The sequence below is a fragment of the Micropterus salmoides genome, unplaced genomic scaffold (assembly GCF_014851395.1).
Source record: "Micropterus salmoides isolate LMB-PRFRI ecotype aquatic unplaced genomic scaffold, ASM1485139v1 Ms_hic_scaffold_7, whole genome shotgun sequence".
Taxonomy (NCBI): Eukaryota; Metazoa; Chordata; class Actinopteri; order Centrarchiformes; family Centrarchidae; genus Micropterus; species Micropterus salmoides.
In genome coordinates, this window is record NW_024044459.1 from 29,157,084 (window position 1) to 29,174,453 (window position 17,370).

Below are 17,370 nucleotides of genomic sequence, written 5' to 3' on the forward strand. Positions count from 1 at the left end.
GCCCCCCAACACATTTGCTCATATATCTTTGTCGCCCACTAGCTATCTTTATTTTTATCTTATCTTATAATTGTATATGTAGGTAGGCAACATTGAATAGGCTATTCTCTGTCACTGCAGATACTGTATGTTGTAATGGATACACAGTAGGTGCATTTGCAGGGTCAGCTTACTCCTCTCCATTTAAAATCGGAACTGTAAGAAGTTGGCACTTTCACGTATTCTTAAAATCAGAATTTCCATCTTCGATGTTATAATAAACAGGTATTTCCGAGTTAAAACAAGGCATTTTATGTTGAGATGTATGCGATTCTGTGTTGGCTCAGATGTCTCAATAATGACTTACGCGAAAGCGTTAGTTTTTGTTTTGATTAAAAAAACAAAACCAAAGCATAGACATATTTATATCAATTAATATAAGCAACCTTTAAGTTTTAGGGAACATAGATGTTTCTTTTTAGTTTTAAATGTTACATTGCCCATAATATTACAGCCTACAAAATGGCATGTAAAAAATATATTTAGCCTTTAAAGTAGTCTTAACCTGTTAATGTGTATGTAAAAAGTTTTTGAAACTCCAGATCCGCCTTGAACATAGCTCCAATTCAGATACCTGAGAACTTATTCCCTAGGTGTTACCTTTCAGGGAGACATGTCCCCAAACTGTGTCCCACCGCTGTAGCAGTCAAATTGTCAATTTGTATTGACTGGTTGATTTAGGTTTGAGACCACGGTTGGGGTCCAAGGCTGCACCTTGATTATTTGGCATCAGCAGGACCGGCACACCCTGAGAGAGATGTGCCTGAGAGACTACGCTCAGGGCTGAAATATCAGGAAACGGTAATAGTCAGGAAGTGTTGCTGTGGATCGAGTACGAGGAAAGGTTAGGCTACACATTTATTTTGCTTCACAGCCCAGCCTACTGTTTCATTGAACGTTAAAGCAATCTCAGCAGGTAGGTCTAAGGATATTACGCTGTGCACATTGATTTATATCTCCCTTTCTTTCGGTCTATATCTCTCTACTCAGTTGTATTGACTTTATATGGCCATGAATAGTAGTGGGATCACACAGTCCACAGTGTCCCCCTGTGTCTCTTCTTAAATGTAAAAACATATATATATTATTATATATATATATATAACATATAAACAGAGGGACAGGTGTGTGAGCTCCTGTACAATTTAGACTCAGTACTATTGCATTTTTGATGAAGACTATGAGAGCTAATAGCATAACGTTATAACTGTCTACACCATGATTCCCAAACTTTCTGGCTTGTCTCCCTTTAAGACAAAGCAATGTCTACTTTTCACCCCTCATCACATATCTCAACATATAACTACTGGTTGTAACATACAGACTTTTGTAACCAGTTCAATTAAAACGTGAATCCCCCCTCCCTTTTACTTTATCTCTATGAGTCTTAAGAGGTATGAATCGGCCAGTTATATGCAAGAAGGATTGCAAATTGTAGAAGAGAAACTGAAAAAGTACATTTTTGGCATCAGAATCTTTTTCTCTTGTCTATCCTGTTAATCATCTCAATCAACATTAACGCTAAAAAACAGCCCCTGCTGTTCAGCAATGCCTCTTTTTCGGGCTGTGGGTAAACGTGGGGCGAAGGCTCAGCCCGGGCGAAGGAGGATGAGGAATACGGAGTGGATGGGGGGCTGCGGGAAGACAGATGAGGATGGCTGTGTCCTGTCCTTGACACGGCTGTGTCTGCTGAGCCTTGCTGACAACATGAAGGAAGTGTGGGTGAAAGACTATGCCGACAAGTACCTGGATCATTACTCCTTCAGACACATCATGGGGCCTTTCAACTTACTGCGTGAGTTTGTCGGGACTTAGTAACTGCAAAACCCTGATTCACTGTATCAGCAAAATTCTTGATAAAAAAATGAAACTGAATGTCTGCCTGTCATAGGAATTAATTTATTTACTGAGCCAGGGTTTCCATGTTTTTCTTAAGCTACTTCCTCATGTACTTTCACAAATGTGGTTTTTACAACTCCACTTTATCTACAGAGTAAGTGATTTACAGAGTGAGCACTTCTAATCCTACTACAACATCTCCCCATAGCGGGTGAGCTGGTTGAGGAGCTGACTTGGCTGCTATGCACCAGAAAGCAGTTGTCCCGGGCAGCCCTCCACCTCCTACTAGTCCCCCAACTCCGTGGCCTGTCTCTGGAAAGGTGTTCTAGTCTGGTGTCCTCTGCTCTCTGTTTCTACATTGCTGCACGTTGCCAGGTCAGATGGAATCCACTGCTGATTGCATTTGCAAACCAGAGCTTTTGTATATCTTGTTACTGTTAATAACTTTTCACCATCTCTACAATTATTGCACTTTGAGTTTTTAACGGTTGTATGTGTGAATATCCAAAACTATTAAGGTGTGTGTGGCCAACCTTTAAAAGCCTTAAAATATATAGTTTTTGTTTTTTGGTTGTCCGGGTTTATAATTTTGCAGAAAAAAAGTTTATATAAAAATAAAGTTACCAAAATAAAAAACTTGGTGGTTCCCAGCCTGGGTGTGTCACCCTAACTCCCTGTAAACAGGATTGGTAGACACAATTTAAAAATCGGATCAGGATATTAAAAGTTGTTTTGTTCTTTTGATGTCTTATGTCCAAGCCTATACCTCCTTATTGTCCTTACATTTCCTCCTTTTTGTCTCAGGGTCTATGGAGTCTGGACCTATCTGGGGCCCAGCAGCTGCCTTCAAAGGCCCTGTCTGAAACGCTCTGCTGTCTACCTGCCCTGCGCTCGCTCTCCCTTGCTGGTACACCTTGTGACAGATGTGTAATCAGGACAATTGCCCATTGCTGTCCTTTGTTGCGCCATCTGGACGTATCCCGCTGTCATTTGCTTTCCCCTGCTGCACTACTTCCTCTTGGAGGTAGGACTTCAATTACATCCTCTGGCCCTCCATCTAAGTCATCTTCTCGCTGCGCCTCTACATCCCAAGCTTTTGTTCCCCCTTCTTGCTCTGCACCCCTGTCTCCTCCCCCCCCTGAGCAGTCTGCTGGCTCTGGATATTGGCTTTGGGGAACAAGAGGGAGACCGTGTGGCGGCAGCAGCCTACCTCCTCCTCTCCCTGCCCTGCCTAGAGAGAGTGGCCTTGGAGGGCCTAGCGCAGGCCTGCTATCTCATCAAGCACAGGGAGTTCGACCAGACGGAGGGGTTCACCGACAGAGAAGGAGCTCCCAGGCTGGTGGAGGTGTGGAAGGAGTGGAGGCGCAGGCAGAGCATGGACAGTTGGAGGAAAAAGAGAGAAGGAGCAGCAGCAGAGGACGAAGATGAGGAGAAGGAGGAGGAGAGGATTTTGTGGGAGCGGTGTCGCAGTGAGAGTGAGGAAGATGCTAGTATTGATGAAGGGCCAAGTGGCTCTCACAACCAAGCAGAAGAAAAAAGGAGTGGCATAGTTTCATCACAGTCGGGAGATGAACGCCTGATCCTGCGCCTAAAGGACGTCAAGTGCTTAACATGTGACTCTCTGGACAGTCTAAGTCATTTATGTCCAAACATCCACTTCATATCTGTGAATGTTGATGATTATGAAGATGCTAGAGGAAGAAGTCTAGGGTCTCTGTTAGCTGCAGGCCTCCAGACATGGTCAGGCCAGCTGCGGAGCTTCTCAATACACTACCCAGGCCCTCTGGTGGACCTCCTTCCTGCTTTGCAGGTTGCAGGCTCCTCCTTGATCTCCCTCACCCTGGAAGGGATGAAAACCAGCCCTCACACCCCTCTACTGGAGGTCATCAAGGCCTGTCCCAGACTCAGAGACCTGTTCATCTCTGCTGAGCCTCCCACCACGCCACAGGAAGAAGAAGACGATGAGGGTCAGCGGGATGATCTGGATCTTCCACGGTTGCCCAACCTCTGCTCTCTCACACTCAAGTAAGGCTACTATTGAGGTACACTAGATAGTACATGAGGAACTATTGACCCTTGCTTAGGTGTCCACATCATAAATTGAACAACTGAGCTGTATGATGCGCTAATGGTGTTTCTCATAGATCTAATACATATCTTAGTAATTACAGTAAAATGAACATGGAAGCAATCAGAATAAACTTTTTTTCCTCTTGACTTAGCATCATATCAAAAGAACCGCTAAAAACATGCAACTAGATGTGGTGACAGGAAGTGGAAGTAAGCACCCAGCCCAGCAGTCACAGCACTGCACTGTTAAATCGATTTTGAACAAAGCACATGATGAGTTGTTCAGTTTGCCACGTGCATTGACTTAGACCATTTAATTATATTGTTACACACTTAAGCAATAACCTGTGTAACCAGGCCTTAGTTTTGTCTCTAAGGGAGATTAGAGAAATTGATCACATAATTTCAGTCTGAATAAATTGCAAAAAATCAATTCTTAAAATATCAGTTCAGTTCAGTTCAATGTGCTTTATGGGCATGAATGTTTAAGTTAAAGCAGCAGTGCTGATCACGACACTTGACAAAGGTCACAGACACCTGTCATCATCCAATCACAGATCCCTCTCACGCGCCTCATTATACGAATTAATGTTAAATGCAGATACTGTGGAAATTGACAAGTGAAGTCTCGTAGTGTATCACTGTCAAACAAGAACTCAGCTAGAACAGCACCGACTATCTTGTTAAGCTAAGTGATGCATTGTTTCATGACTCAAATGTTGTGAAGAAGATGCACTTGGTAAGAACAATGATCACAATGAATGTTTTAGGACCAAAGACCGTAGGATATCCTGAATTATCTATCCCTGACTGACGGTGAGACTGTGTTTTACTCTGTTGCCACCGGCGCCTCAAACAAGGGAAATTGTTTCCAATGTCCTTGAGATTTTTTTTTGTGTGTCTGATGAAGTTACTTGACTTTTATGAATATAGTGATGAAACTGCAAATGGTATTCAAGTTCTGATTAACTGCCTGAAAAAGCATGAACTGGAAATAAAACACATCACAAGTAGCTATGTTCTTTTTAGTTTGTCATATGTACATGAAGGGGATAACCTTTTCTAACCTACAGTGCAAGAGTCACAAGTGTTTTGTATTAGACAAATGATAAAGGTAACAGGTAGTGGTTCAATTAAAGGACCGTGTTAAATGTACCTGCTGTAAATAAACTATTATTAAACCTACCAAATATGTAATTAAGAGATTAGCTATCATTATGACAAATTGCTTAAAACAATATACTGTATATTCACAAAAAAACTATACCCGCACTTCTGCAGCAGGCCACTTTTTGTCCCTTTTTTCATAGCGACAAAGTTAGCAACACTACCTGAAACTGCCCTAGCCAATTTAGCAGTTATAAGTTACAACAATAAAAATAAACCGCTGTCCCTCAGGTTGTGACAGAAGGACACATACTTGTCGGCAAGGTTTGCCGTACTTCAAATATTCTGTAAGCACAACCCACTGCATCCAACTCAATCCTATTTTAATAAAGTTCTTTAGTTGAGCTGAGCAAGTAATTGGCTGAAATGAGTATCCGGTACAGACAAGTCATTTTGTTGGTTGAGACAGAGACAGATAATTGTTTACTTGCTCATCCCTAGTCTTTAGGTGAAAACTACCTTGATTTCCTATTAAAGTAATCTTCTTATTATTATTATCATCTTTGTGTCTCCTATTTGTCTAAAGATTCTCCTACGAGCACAGCCAAATGAAGCCTGTCATATCCTGGATGTCTTTGAAGAGGGTGCTCAAGTGTCTCCTGACCGGTTCTCCTTTACTGGAGAAGCTCTCACTCGTCTCCCTGCCGTGCCCTCTGAACTGCGTTTTAAAGGATGTGCTAGGCGTAGTAGACTCGGACCTGTATCTCTTTGCAGATTCCACAGACTTGCCCCCCACGCCACTTGGACGGGTACAACACATTGAGCTGCAGCGGACAGATGTAAAGATGATGACAGTGAAAAGTATAATGCAACAGAGCAAAAGGCTCAAATATGTAGATGTGAGTTACTGCTGGCAAATCAGTCAGCTTGACTGGTTGGACTGCGAAACATACAGTAAAGTCCACATTGTCTGGTTGTGATGAAGAGACGGGCAGCGTCCAATACAGGAGCAACACTGCTGCTGACAGTGGATAAATAAGGCTTTAATGATTCAAAAAATAAAAATATGCACATTTTTTCCTTTGCATTAAGATATCCGCTTGAATGACATCAACTCTAAAACTTGTTATTTACTAACTAAAACAATGATTGATTGCCCCAAAACATGGGGCTTATTCATACACTGTAGTGCCTTGAATGAATTAAAAAATGTATCTTCTGTATGGCATTTTAAATAAATCCTTTGACTATCATGTTTTTCTAAAGTAATGTTGAATTGAACAGACAACATGTGCATGACAACAATGTGCTGTATATTATGTCCTTTCAGTACACGATCAGTATAAATAATATAAGATTAATAAGAAATACATCTATAGACTCATTTTTTAGTTTTCAGTTCTTTGATTTAAAACTGATATAGACAGAAGGTAACCACATGGCTACCTCTAACTGCTATTTTAAGGATTGCATCTAATAGCCAAGCATCCAAATTCATGTGTGCTTATTGGGATGATTAGTATTGTGCAGTATTACCAAAGCATATAGCACAATCCTGGCAATGTAACTATAATAATTCAGAATGTAAGAGCAAAAAATACAAATGGTTTACAGTATTATAACACCAACATGTTGATGTTACAAAGAAAGACAAATCATTGAAAACAAATAACATAAGACATAACAAGAGGCTATGATAGTTTTGAGATATGGTTTAAACAGGTGAATGGAATGATAAAGGTGAGAACAATAGAAGAAACGAGATAAACATCAATAAAAGTCAGTAAGTCAGTGGAAAATGCATCATGACACAGCCAAACATACTTCATGGAAATATAAACACCTAAGAGGGAGACTGTAGGGTGGATATTTTATGTCACTGCTGGTGACCTTTAGAAATAAGGGGGAGGACATAATCTTTAAAAACTTACAAAACACATTGGACTCCGAGTAGAGAACTAGAGCTTTTAACCGTTTCTGTACCAGATACATTGACTAGACGTCGAGGACAGCAGTAGTTAGGCCTTTATTAATTTGTTGTTTTTTGCAAGGGACAATTCAGCAGTCACTGGATATTGGTAGGGTGTTTCTACTAAATGTTAAGCCCTTCTGCACTGCTTGAGGATCTGCGAATGGACATCCCAGTCCACTTCAACTTTCTCTTCTCTGATTCCACTGTGGAAGTGAAAAACAGGAAGGTAAATAAAATGAATAGTAAGAATAGACATATATAGATAAATATCAGTATGGTCCACTACTTATTTTTTGGTAGGGACAATTCAGCAGTCGCTGGACATTGGTGGGGGGTGTCTCTACTAAATGCCCTTGGGACTGCAAGAACAAAGTTACTTGAGAGAAATGGGATTGGTGACTTGTCAAGTTATTGTTTCTTCCCTGTGTTGTGCCGAGTTCTGCAAGCCCGCTGAGAATTGCATTCTTTGTGGGGTTCATCAATGATAAGCAGGCCTATGTTTTCTGAACGTTTCGAGTCATCAACATTTTTATTACAATCAGTAGGCCAACAAGTTGCATTCCTTGAGATTCAGCAAAAAGATGTGTTCATATCCCCATTTGATCAATGTGCACAGCAAAGTGTCTAAAAAGGACTCGTGTGCTTTTCTGTGCATGAGCGGTACTTCTCCCCACGTGCATGCAGAACTCGGAACAACACCTGCTCACATTCCAGCAAATAGGTGGCGGTAATGCGCTTTAATCCCGGTTGCAACAGCTATTAAATGAAAATGAAGAAGAGAGGAGTACTGGGCGGGTTATCTATTTTCATCGCTTGCTATCCGGGCAACGCGGAGATAGAAACCAATCACACCGCGGTCAGGACATCCACGTCACTTGCCAGAGACCTGCCACATACTCGTCGTTCAACGTTAGCCAGCGGTTATCATCTGGCTGCTCAGAAATGTGAATTTTTCCAGAAAAGGATGGGACTTTTGACTCTGTTGTTAGTAAGTATGAAGTCTTTTAAAGGCCACGAACTTATAGCTTTGCTGTGTTGAAACTGACGGTGTGTAAAAACTAGTCTAATCCAGGCATTTTAGGTCGCTCCTACAGCCAAACGCAGCCACTCCACAGACGGCGGAAAGCACTCCCGTTGATGTTAGCTTGCGTTACCTGCTTTATGTTTTAACAGCTGTGTTACTCCGCCGTCATTACAATTTGAATCATTTCTGTTTAACGCTACAGTTTAAATACGTTAATATTTGCCCATTACAGCGTCGACATGTCCCAACGAAACGACGATATACTAGTCAGAGCACTTCGTCTAACGTTAGGCCTGTGTAATACAAGAGATCAGAAGTTGTCTTGCAACAGTTAGCCGCGTGATGTTAATATTTTTATATATATTTCCCCATTCAAAAGGTCATGATGACAAGTGAGGAAAACGGGATGGAACAAGCCAAATCCCCCTCCTTCAGCCGACTGATCGTTGATATAAACCGACAACTAAACCTAACCAACAAGTAGAAGACATTCTGCATCATGGGAAGGTTGGTTTGATGTCATTTGAGGGACTGTAGATTGATTTGTGAACTGTCTCATCTGTGACATTAGTATGCATCCTTTTCTCAGGCTCTGCTCGTTTTTTATCTGTTGACAGGATCAGCTTTTCGTGCCTTTTCCCAGCGTCATGGCATTTCAGCCTGTCCTCCCAGGTTCTTCCTCGGCTCCTGATACCTTCCCTCAGACAGCTGCTCTTCATCGGCCTGGTACTCTGCCTCATCGGTCTACTCTACCTGCTGCTCGTCACTGGAAAGGGGCACGGCAGCTGGATCAGAAAGGAAAATCACTTCCACAGGTAAACAGCTGCTCTACAGGTGCTCATGTTATAATGAACACAGGCAATGTTATCATAACAATTCTTGGTTGTCCAAAAAGGCATTTGGCAAGGGTGACTGATGTGGATGCAACAGACACAAGCAACCCCAACCTGAACTATGGCCTGGTGGTGGACTGTGGCAGCAGTGGCTCCAGGGTATTTGTGTACTGCTGGCCGCGGCACAATGGCAATCCCCATGAACTACTGGACATTCAGCAAATGAGAGATCAGCACCGCAAGCCAGTGGTCATGAAGATCAAACCAGGTTAGACAAGCAGTGCTTGGCTTCTCATTAATCAAAACAGTATTTAAAGGAGCCATCTTGTTATTTACCCACTATAAACAATGTTATTTCTTTGTAGGTATCTCTGAATTGGCTAAAACCCCTGAGAAAGCCAGTGATTATATCTATCCACTGCTGAGCTTTGCAGCCCAACACATTCCTAAACATAAGCACCAAGAAACACCCTTGTATATCCTCTGCACAGCTGGGATGAGAATCCTTCCTGAAAGGTACAGTTGTAAACTTACACTACTTCCAGAAACCCCAGATCCAAATATAGCTGCAAGAAATGTTCAGACCGCAGATTTAAACGGCACCAAGTTACACTGAATAGGGAAAAGCATTGATGTTTAAAATGCCATACAGTTTCTGATAAAGTTTCTTTGTTTGTTTAATCTCAGTCAACAAGAAGCACTTCTTGAGGATCTGCGAACGGATATCCCAGTCCACTTCAACTTCCTCTTCTCTGATTCCCATGTGGAAGTGATTTCTGGAAAACAGGAAGGTAAATAAAATGAACAGTCAGAAAAGACAGGAATACATATCAGTATGGTCTACTAATAGTTGCAGCTTTATTAAGATTCATGACTGTAAAACATTTTGATTATGGTTAAACATTTCATATAATGCAGTAGTTTAGATCCATCACTTCATGTGCATTGAAAGATTCAAATTAATTTGGGAAACAATAGAGCATTTTCTAAATTATGGGGTTCTCCACTGTACTGTAGGCCTAGTATTGCAAGATGAAGATGCTGGTATAAGTATATATTCACACTGTGTCATCATCGGGTTTAGGTGTCTATGCATGGATTGGAATCAACTTTGTCCTTGGAAGGTTTAACCATGTGGACAGTGGTAAGTACCCAAGGAAGTAATGTTTCAGGAGTGTACCATTTTAAAACGTAAATTTCAGTTTCGTTTTTTGGCATTAAATGGCTACACAGTGTTCTACATTCTGCAGTCTGCATGGAAACATGCATATGATGTTGGGAGGCCTTTCCACTCTACCACAAAAACAAATGTGTAGCAACACAGTAATCACATGATATATCCTCCCTGGCTGACTCTTCTCATCTGTGAACTGTCAATCTTTCAAGATGGGGAAGCTGTAGTGGACGTACAAGTCCCAGGCAGCGATCAACAGGAGACAATGGTTAGGAAAAGGACTGCCGGTGTCCTGGACATGGGTGGGGTCTCCACACAGATCGCATACGAAGTGCCCAAAACTGTAAGCTTTGCTTCTCCACAGCAGGTTATTATCCACAACCAATTCTGTTTTTGTGCCGTCTCTGGTTTTTGTCACTCACCCTTTGTTCTTCTCCCTCCTTCCAACCTCTGTCATTCCCTGGTTAAACCTGTATGCGCCATTTTTGTCCCGTGGAGATGACCTGCTCTCCATTCATCACTATTGAAGGCATACTGTAAGCCTGCTGCATGACTCCATAGCAGGACTTTTTGACTGAGAACATTAAGTACTTTATGTAGGGGCTGTCAAACGCAGTGGAAGTTGTCCGTTTGTGTTGTTGTGATTTTTGTACGAGTGGCAGGTTTGGCACAACCTGCGTGTCCATTTTGCTCTCATTCTTTTCTTTACACCACGTGATGTTCATTTGAATTTTCACTCTCCTCTTGTTCTGTAGTTTCAGCTTGCTTCTATTCTTTGATGTTTTGAGATACATTAAACTAGTCACAACAATTTTTAGGTTTACTCTTATGTGGCCTCAAATATAGGTGACCTGCTTTAATAAACAATTCATGTGTTGCATGCCAACATATGGATATTCACGTGTAATATACGGGTGGGGTCATCATTTCCAGGCTGATTTCTGTTTGTTCCCTAGGAGGAAGTTGCCAAGAACTTACTGGCGGAGTTCAACCTGGGGTGTGACGCACATCGTACAGAGCATGTTTATCGTGTTTATGTGTCCACCTTCCTGGGTTTTGGTGGAAATGCAGCACGCCAAAGATATGAGGAGAGCCTAATCAGAAATACCGCCACTCGAAACAAGTAAGATCCACAGCCAGATCTAATTGCTGGATTAATTTAATTGGTTTTGGTATTTTTGGAAATGTTTCCTACCAGTCAGTACACATTTATTTACACTGAATGGCTGATTTCTCCAGGCTCTTAGATCAGCATATTGGTGAAACAGCCGAGTCTCCCCTCCTGGATCCTTGTCTACCCACAGACCTGCAGGATAACATTGGTTCATCTACACAGAAGCTCTATCTGCGAGGCACAGGAGACTTTGACCAGTGTAGACAGATTCTCCAGCCGTTCCTCAACCGTACCAATGAGACCCAGACCTCTCTCAATGGTATCTACCAGCCACACATTGATTACAGCAACAGTCAGTTCTACGGCTTCTCTGAGTTCTACTACTGCACAGAGGACGTGCTGCGTATGGGCGGGGACTATAACGCTTCCAAATATACCCGGGCTGCCAAGGTAAACCCTACATAGTTGCATATCACATCTACTTGCATGAAACATGCAATATATACACTCAACAAGTAACTTATTATTCTCTATGTTTCTTAGAAAGCTTTATCTTATTTCCTGGAAAAAAAAAGAAAAAAAAAAAGGCACCACTCCATTTAAGTACAGTCTGTCAAAAAGCTACTCATCACACCATCACTGGCTATTTTTATTTTGCTGTGTTCAAGACGTACAGTGTTTTCTTCCTCAAACTGTTTCACTTACCATCTGAAATAATGATTTTAAGACACACCTCTTAAGTTTTTCAATGTTAAGGTCATTTAGTTTTACGTAAAAGGCATGTGCAGTATTTGGTTTAGGATAGGATTAGGAAAGTTCTAAACTTTCTACAAAGCCTTCTCTTATCCATCTATCCCTTCCTCCCTGATAGGCCTTTGAATTTTGTTAGTATAATTCTGCTGTATTTTAATAGTATTTTGTAGCAACAGAGGGTCACTGGATACTTTCCTGATGATGTTGTTTAACATTTACAGAGTTACTGTTCCACCCAGTGGAAGACTCTGAGGGAACGCTTTGACTCTGGCTTGTATGCCTCGCACGCAGATCTTCACAGACTGAAGTAAGTCACAAAGGATTATGAAACCGCTTCTAAAGCTCAATGAAAGACGAGATGCCAGTTAGTTAGGACAACAGTGTTTATCAGTGGCTTTATGTTTGTGTTTGCAGGTACCAGTGCTTTAAATCAGCATGGATGTATGAAGTATTGCACTCAGGCTTCTCTTTCCCAGCCAATTATAAGAACCTAAAGACTGCCCTATTGGTCTATGATAAGGAGGTCCAATGGACACTTGGAGCTATTCTTTACAGAACCCGATTTCTGCCTCTGAGGTAAGATTGTGAAAATGACAGCCTTTAATCCTATCTAGTTAAATCTGTTCTTAAGTGTGAGTTGAGGGAGTGATTGGTTTAAGGCTTGCGGAGACTACAGCTTTTCACTGTAATTAGCAGTAGAAGGTAAATCAAAGCTGAGGAATGTCACTTCTCTCAAATATATCCTGACTGTAAAACAAAGGTCTTTCAAAGCCTCTAATAAATGGCAAATTATTGACTCTAACACAAGAAATGAAACTGAATGACAAAAACAGATAGTGATCATTCAACAAAACCGATATCTTTCAATGTCATGATCTTGTTGATTTATTAATGGACTACTCCTAATAAATACATTCACATCTGTAAATACACACATGTGGTGTTAACCTTCAAAAAAAAAAGTTGGTCCTAATTCAACTTACTTTGTATAAGAGCAAACAGGTTTGCTCAAACAAGACATAATTTCCACTCTTACCAAAGAACTGAGAAATCTGGATTCTATTCAGGTCACCTATCAGGTCAAAATAGCTTAGGTCTTAACATATAATGAACAGGTCCAATTACTCAAAGCCGGTCTAATGTGTGTTTTTATTTATTTATTTATTTATTTATTTTGCCTCTTCCAGGGACATCCAGCAGGAAAGTCTGAAAGGAGTACACTCCCACTGGCGGCACAGCTTCTCTTTTGTCAACAACCACTACTTATTCCTGGCTTGTTTCTTCATTGTGCTGTTGTCTATTATACTGTACTTACTGCGACTCCGCCGCATCCATCGGCGCACGGCGCAGCTCTGCACCCCTTCCTCTGTACCTTGGTTGGAAGATGGCCTCGGCTCACCCACACTCCCCATCACTCTCTAAACTTTGTAGGGCATAACATTGCAGCAGCATGTCTTACTTTCCAATGCCAATCTTCACTCCTTTTCTCTCTGAGGCCATCTGCTTGTTCAATGAGCATTTGCAGGCTTCCACCCTGACAACAGGGCTGCTCCCTACTACGAGTTGAAACAAAAATGAAAGTGAGAATTGGACAAATAAGGAAGATCTTATGTGTGTCTTTCATACCTGAGCCATGAAAATATGTGTTGAAGTTATTTTGCTTAATATTGAAATGATATTTTTTTTCTTGCCTGCCACATTAAGTCAAAATCAAATGGCAACTGCCTCCATCAATTTTATTTCTAAAAAACAAACGGTACATTGCTGGCTAGCTAATTTCCAAAACTTAAGTAAATATGTGCTCACACTTTTGAAAGTTAGACAGGTCCTTGGCAGCAAGTTACTGGGCATTTGCCTTTCTTTATGCCTTTTATATGTGTATGATCATGTCTTTTCTTTTTTTTTTAAATAGTACAAGCACTCACCATTTCTATAGAAATGCAATACGATTTATAATTAGTGGAAGGAGCACTTTGTAACGCAGTTGACATGCACTTTTCAGCTGGAATGGTCTCTCTTTTTTTGTGTTTGTTTCCCAAATTGTTCTGCCTCAACCAGACACGTAGCCTTTAATAGCTATACTAGTGCAATACATGTCTTATCACTGTTAGGAGAAACTCTCCAAAACACATCTGCTCTTTTGTTGTTCTCTCTTAAACCTCAGCTGAAATTCTTCGTGTTGGGTTATCTGCCCCTTTTGAGTTGGATACTGTTTCATATATTTACGTTGGGCTTCATTTTCAGAAGCTGTCATATCACTGTTGTGAGGGGAATGTAAATGAGAGCACCCATTATTTATATGAAAATGGTCTAGTGAAACGTTTGCACAGATGAATGCGAAATAAATGTCACATTGCAATTCAGTAATAAAGGTTTATGGTATATCTGCCTGGCTGTTTATTTCATGAGGAGGAGAATCTGCCTGGCTGTTTATTTCATGAGGAGGAGATCAGACTAAATAAATGGTGTCTGGCCCTAGGCAAAGGCTGCTGGTAAAGGAAATTGCAGATCATCCAGCACTTGATGTTCTAATGTACTAATACTTGGTGCACTACATGTGGGACACAATAGACTATCCTGTTCTGTCCCCATAAAGCAATATGATTAGCCTTTATTTGTTGCAACTTCAGCAGTAAAATAAATAAGTCACTGCACTTGGATGGGAAGATATTTTATTGTAAACATGTTTCAATTCTTACAATGCAAAGTGTTTGGTTAACAACCTGCTTGTTCTGCCGTACATTTAAATCAGAATTTAGACTGAAAACATGGTCATATTGCAGAGATTGACTCTTGTAGTCAACAGCAAAGAACATCTAAGATTTAACATTTATCTCTTAAGTGTGTGAAATAGTGTATGATAAAGTGGTGGGCACTATTATATAGTACTTCTTCTCCACCATTAAAAGGTGGAGGTAGTTACAGCTCTGACTATAGTTTCCCTACCGAGCTTTTGAATAGCAGCTGCAAAAACAAGGCTTGAACAAGTGGCTCTTGTAGATGTCTGGCTCCTATAACGCTGAGTCACTCATATGTCACGCTGCTTTGCCAACACACCCACAGTGCGCTTTGTGTGTAGAGCTTGTGTTTCAGCGAGTGGTGAGCGTCACAATACAGTTAATGGATCAGGTCCAACTCATTCAGTGAAGATTTTTTAACTCTCCGTTTCTTTCTCTAGTAGAATAACATAAATTTTGAGTGGAAAGCTGCTGAATCTTTAGTAACATCAGTCAAATCAGATAATATCCTCAACACAAACTGTCAGTTGGATATCAAGGTGAAATTCAAACTTCAAGCCTGCAACTACAGACAGGAAGACAAAGAGATGTAACAAGAAAACTGTAGTGAATAATTTAGCCTCATTAAGATGATCGGTCTGTAACAGACTCATTGGGCAAATTTAATGTAAAAAGTAATTCAGGTAGTATCATCTAATGTAAAAGTGTGATAACAATGTCATGCTTGTTATTCAGGTGCTGAAACTAAAGCATGGATGCGGTGCACCCCATTTCTAAGATGCTTCTGTATTTAACGATATAGAGTAACTGTTCATGTGACGTGACGTAGGGATAATGTGTGCAGAGCGTGTTAAAATTTAAGAAGGTGGCATGAGGTTGTTGTGTAAGCTGCTCCCTTTATTTGAACTTATTATTATTATTTTGCACTTTTCTACATTTAAATGGTAAGATCTTTCATTGTAGCACCAAGTGGTTGCTTTGGTCTGTGGTACCCCAGTGCAGTTATTTTCTTCTACAAATTATTTGATAATTCTTCACTCCAAAAGACCAAAATAAGTGCGACCAAATTCTTGTCCATGGGGTTTTCAAACTTACCTCCCTCACAATAGAACCCCTTTGTTTACTTGCTTAATTATATTATATTATTATATTGTTTCATGATTGTGGGATTTTGCATTTCTTTATACAAATCACACACATGTAGGCTATGTGATCGCCTTTCGATAACTAATAATAGGCTAATTGTCGTGACTCTGAGTTATAGTTTGGATGTGAATATGACGGTGTATTTTCTCTGCTGTTTGTCCTCCATGCCCTTGGGTGGTGCTGTTCTGTGTTTTCCTAGTTTATTGAGTTGCAGGGGAAGGTGAACTGCTGATTGGACTGAAGACTGGCGGCACCTACTTTAAAGTGATACCTGACGACACAGTGAGGTCTCCTCACTGAGGTCTTTTTGCTGCCTCCCAGCCAGCCAGACCGTGCCGTGCTGAGCTATTTAGCGAGCGCTGAGTTGTATGATGTCTGATGAATCCTGCAAGTGTTGAACATTAATTTGCATATGATGTAAGAGAATCTCTAAAGTGCGGTCCTGGAACATCCTCAGGGGAGAGACGCCTTTTGTGTTTGACCTATTTTCTCTTGTTTATGTTTAGGGAGGTAGGTAAGGTAGACAGGCTGTATTTTCTTCTTTTCTTTGCTTGATGTTTACGTGGGTAACGATAAAAGAGGTTTTGTTTGCTGTTTTGGTCATGTTCTTCCACGCATATTCCCCAGATTGATGAATAAATCGTCGATAAATAAATGTATTGCACAAATCTTAAAGATTATAAGCAAAGCCAAAAACTATTATAACAACAAATCCTATACAACCCCCAGTGGTGCTCAGAAGTAACTAATTACATTAACACATTTTTAGCTATTCTACTTAATTACATAATACATTTTTAACTATTCTACTTTACTTGAGTATTTCTGCTTTGCCACTTTATGTTACTGCATTATATTTCCGAGGTCAATATTGTACATTTTACACGTGTATTTCAGAGATGGAGATACTTTGCAATTTTTTTCATTTTTTCGGACAGAGTGTGTGCATGATGCAATGTTTCCATAAAGTAGTTAAATGTACTAACTCGTCCAACTACAACATTAAATAGATGCATACGTGTTAATGCATCGGTAAAAATAACTGAGTGTATTATTAATTGGGCAATTCTGCACTTTTGATACTAAACCTAAAAGTATGTCGGTATTTCTATACCCTTACTCGAGTCAAACTTTGAAGGATTAGTAATAGAGTATTTTTGTACTGTAGTAGGTTATTAGTAGGTATCTGAATATTTTTAAACCATATTCAATACGAGGAAACCACAGAATTGGAGATGTGTCCTTTATATGAAAGGGGAAGTTTTCTGTGCTGTAACCTACTAATGGACATATGTTGCCTGATAAAGACCCCAAATACTTATCTATTTAAGCAGGACTGTGCGATTAGACTTTTGTCAAACCCATTCAAAAACTCAGAGACGAACGCCTCGACAAGCAGGAATGCAAAACAAGGTTGTGATGTGTCAGAGGAATCTATCACGGAAACTTTTCATTGGCCGCCCCTGGACCAATAGCCCGCCCTATTGAGCATCTGAAAAACGATTGGTCCATATTCACCAGAGTCACGCCCCCAGCCGCCAACGTCACACGGGCGCTGGAA

The 17,370-nt window shown here is 40.6% G+C and overlaps 2 protein-coding genes across 3 annotated transcripts; both read left to right on the forward strand.

The window, feature by feature from the left end:
- The first annotated feature begins 565 nt into the window (after positions 1 to 565).
- Positions 566 to 6,308, forward strand: si:ch211-214j8.12 (uncharacterized protein LOC100000539 homolog). Its single transcript, XM_038702538.1, has 6 exons — positions 566 to 955; positions 1,572 to 1,834; positions 2,087 to 2,253; positions 2,683 to 2,939; positions 3,022 to 3,903; positions 5,642 to 6,308. Exons 2-6 carry the CDS (start codon positions 1,588 to 1,590, stop codon positions 6,033 to 6,035), a joined length of 1,947 nt encoding a protein of 648 aa, XP_038558466.1. The 5' UTR covers positions 566 to 955; positions 1,572 to 1,587; the 3' UTR covers positions 6,036 to 6,308.
- Positions 6,309 to 7,860: 1,552 nt separating this feature from the next.
- entpd4 (ectonucleoside triphosphate diphosphohydrolase 4) lies at positions 7,861 to 14,312 on the forward strand. 2 transcript variants are annotated; one of them, XM_038703723.1, is made up of 13 exons: positions 7,861 to 8,015; positions 8,431 to 8,558; positions 8,669 to 8,866; positions 8,947 to 9,152; positions 9,250 to 9,400; positions 9,572 to 9,675; positions 9,969 to 10,028; positions 10,271 to 10,425; positions 11,015 to 11,181; positions 11,298 to 11,622; positions 12,147 to 12,232; positions 12,340 to 12,501; positions 13,113 to 14,312. In XM_038703723.1, exons 2-13 carry the CDS (start codon positions 8,551 to 8,553, stop codon positions 13,345 to 13,347), a joined length of 1,857 nt encoding a protein of 618 aa, XP_038559651.1. In that variant the 5' UTR covers positions 7,861 to 8,015; positions 8,431 to 8,550; the 3' UTR covers positions 13,348 to 14,312. The 2 variants fall into 2 exon arrangements, with proteins under 2 accessions (XP_038559651.1, XP_038559652.1); XM_038703724.1 differs by having other exon boundaries at positions 10,271 to 10,401.
- The last annotated feature ends 3,058 nt before the right edge of the window (positions 14,313 to 17,370 follow it).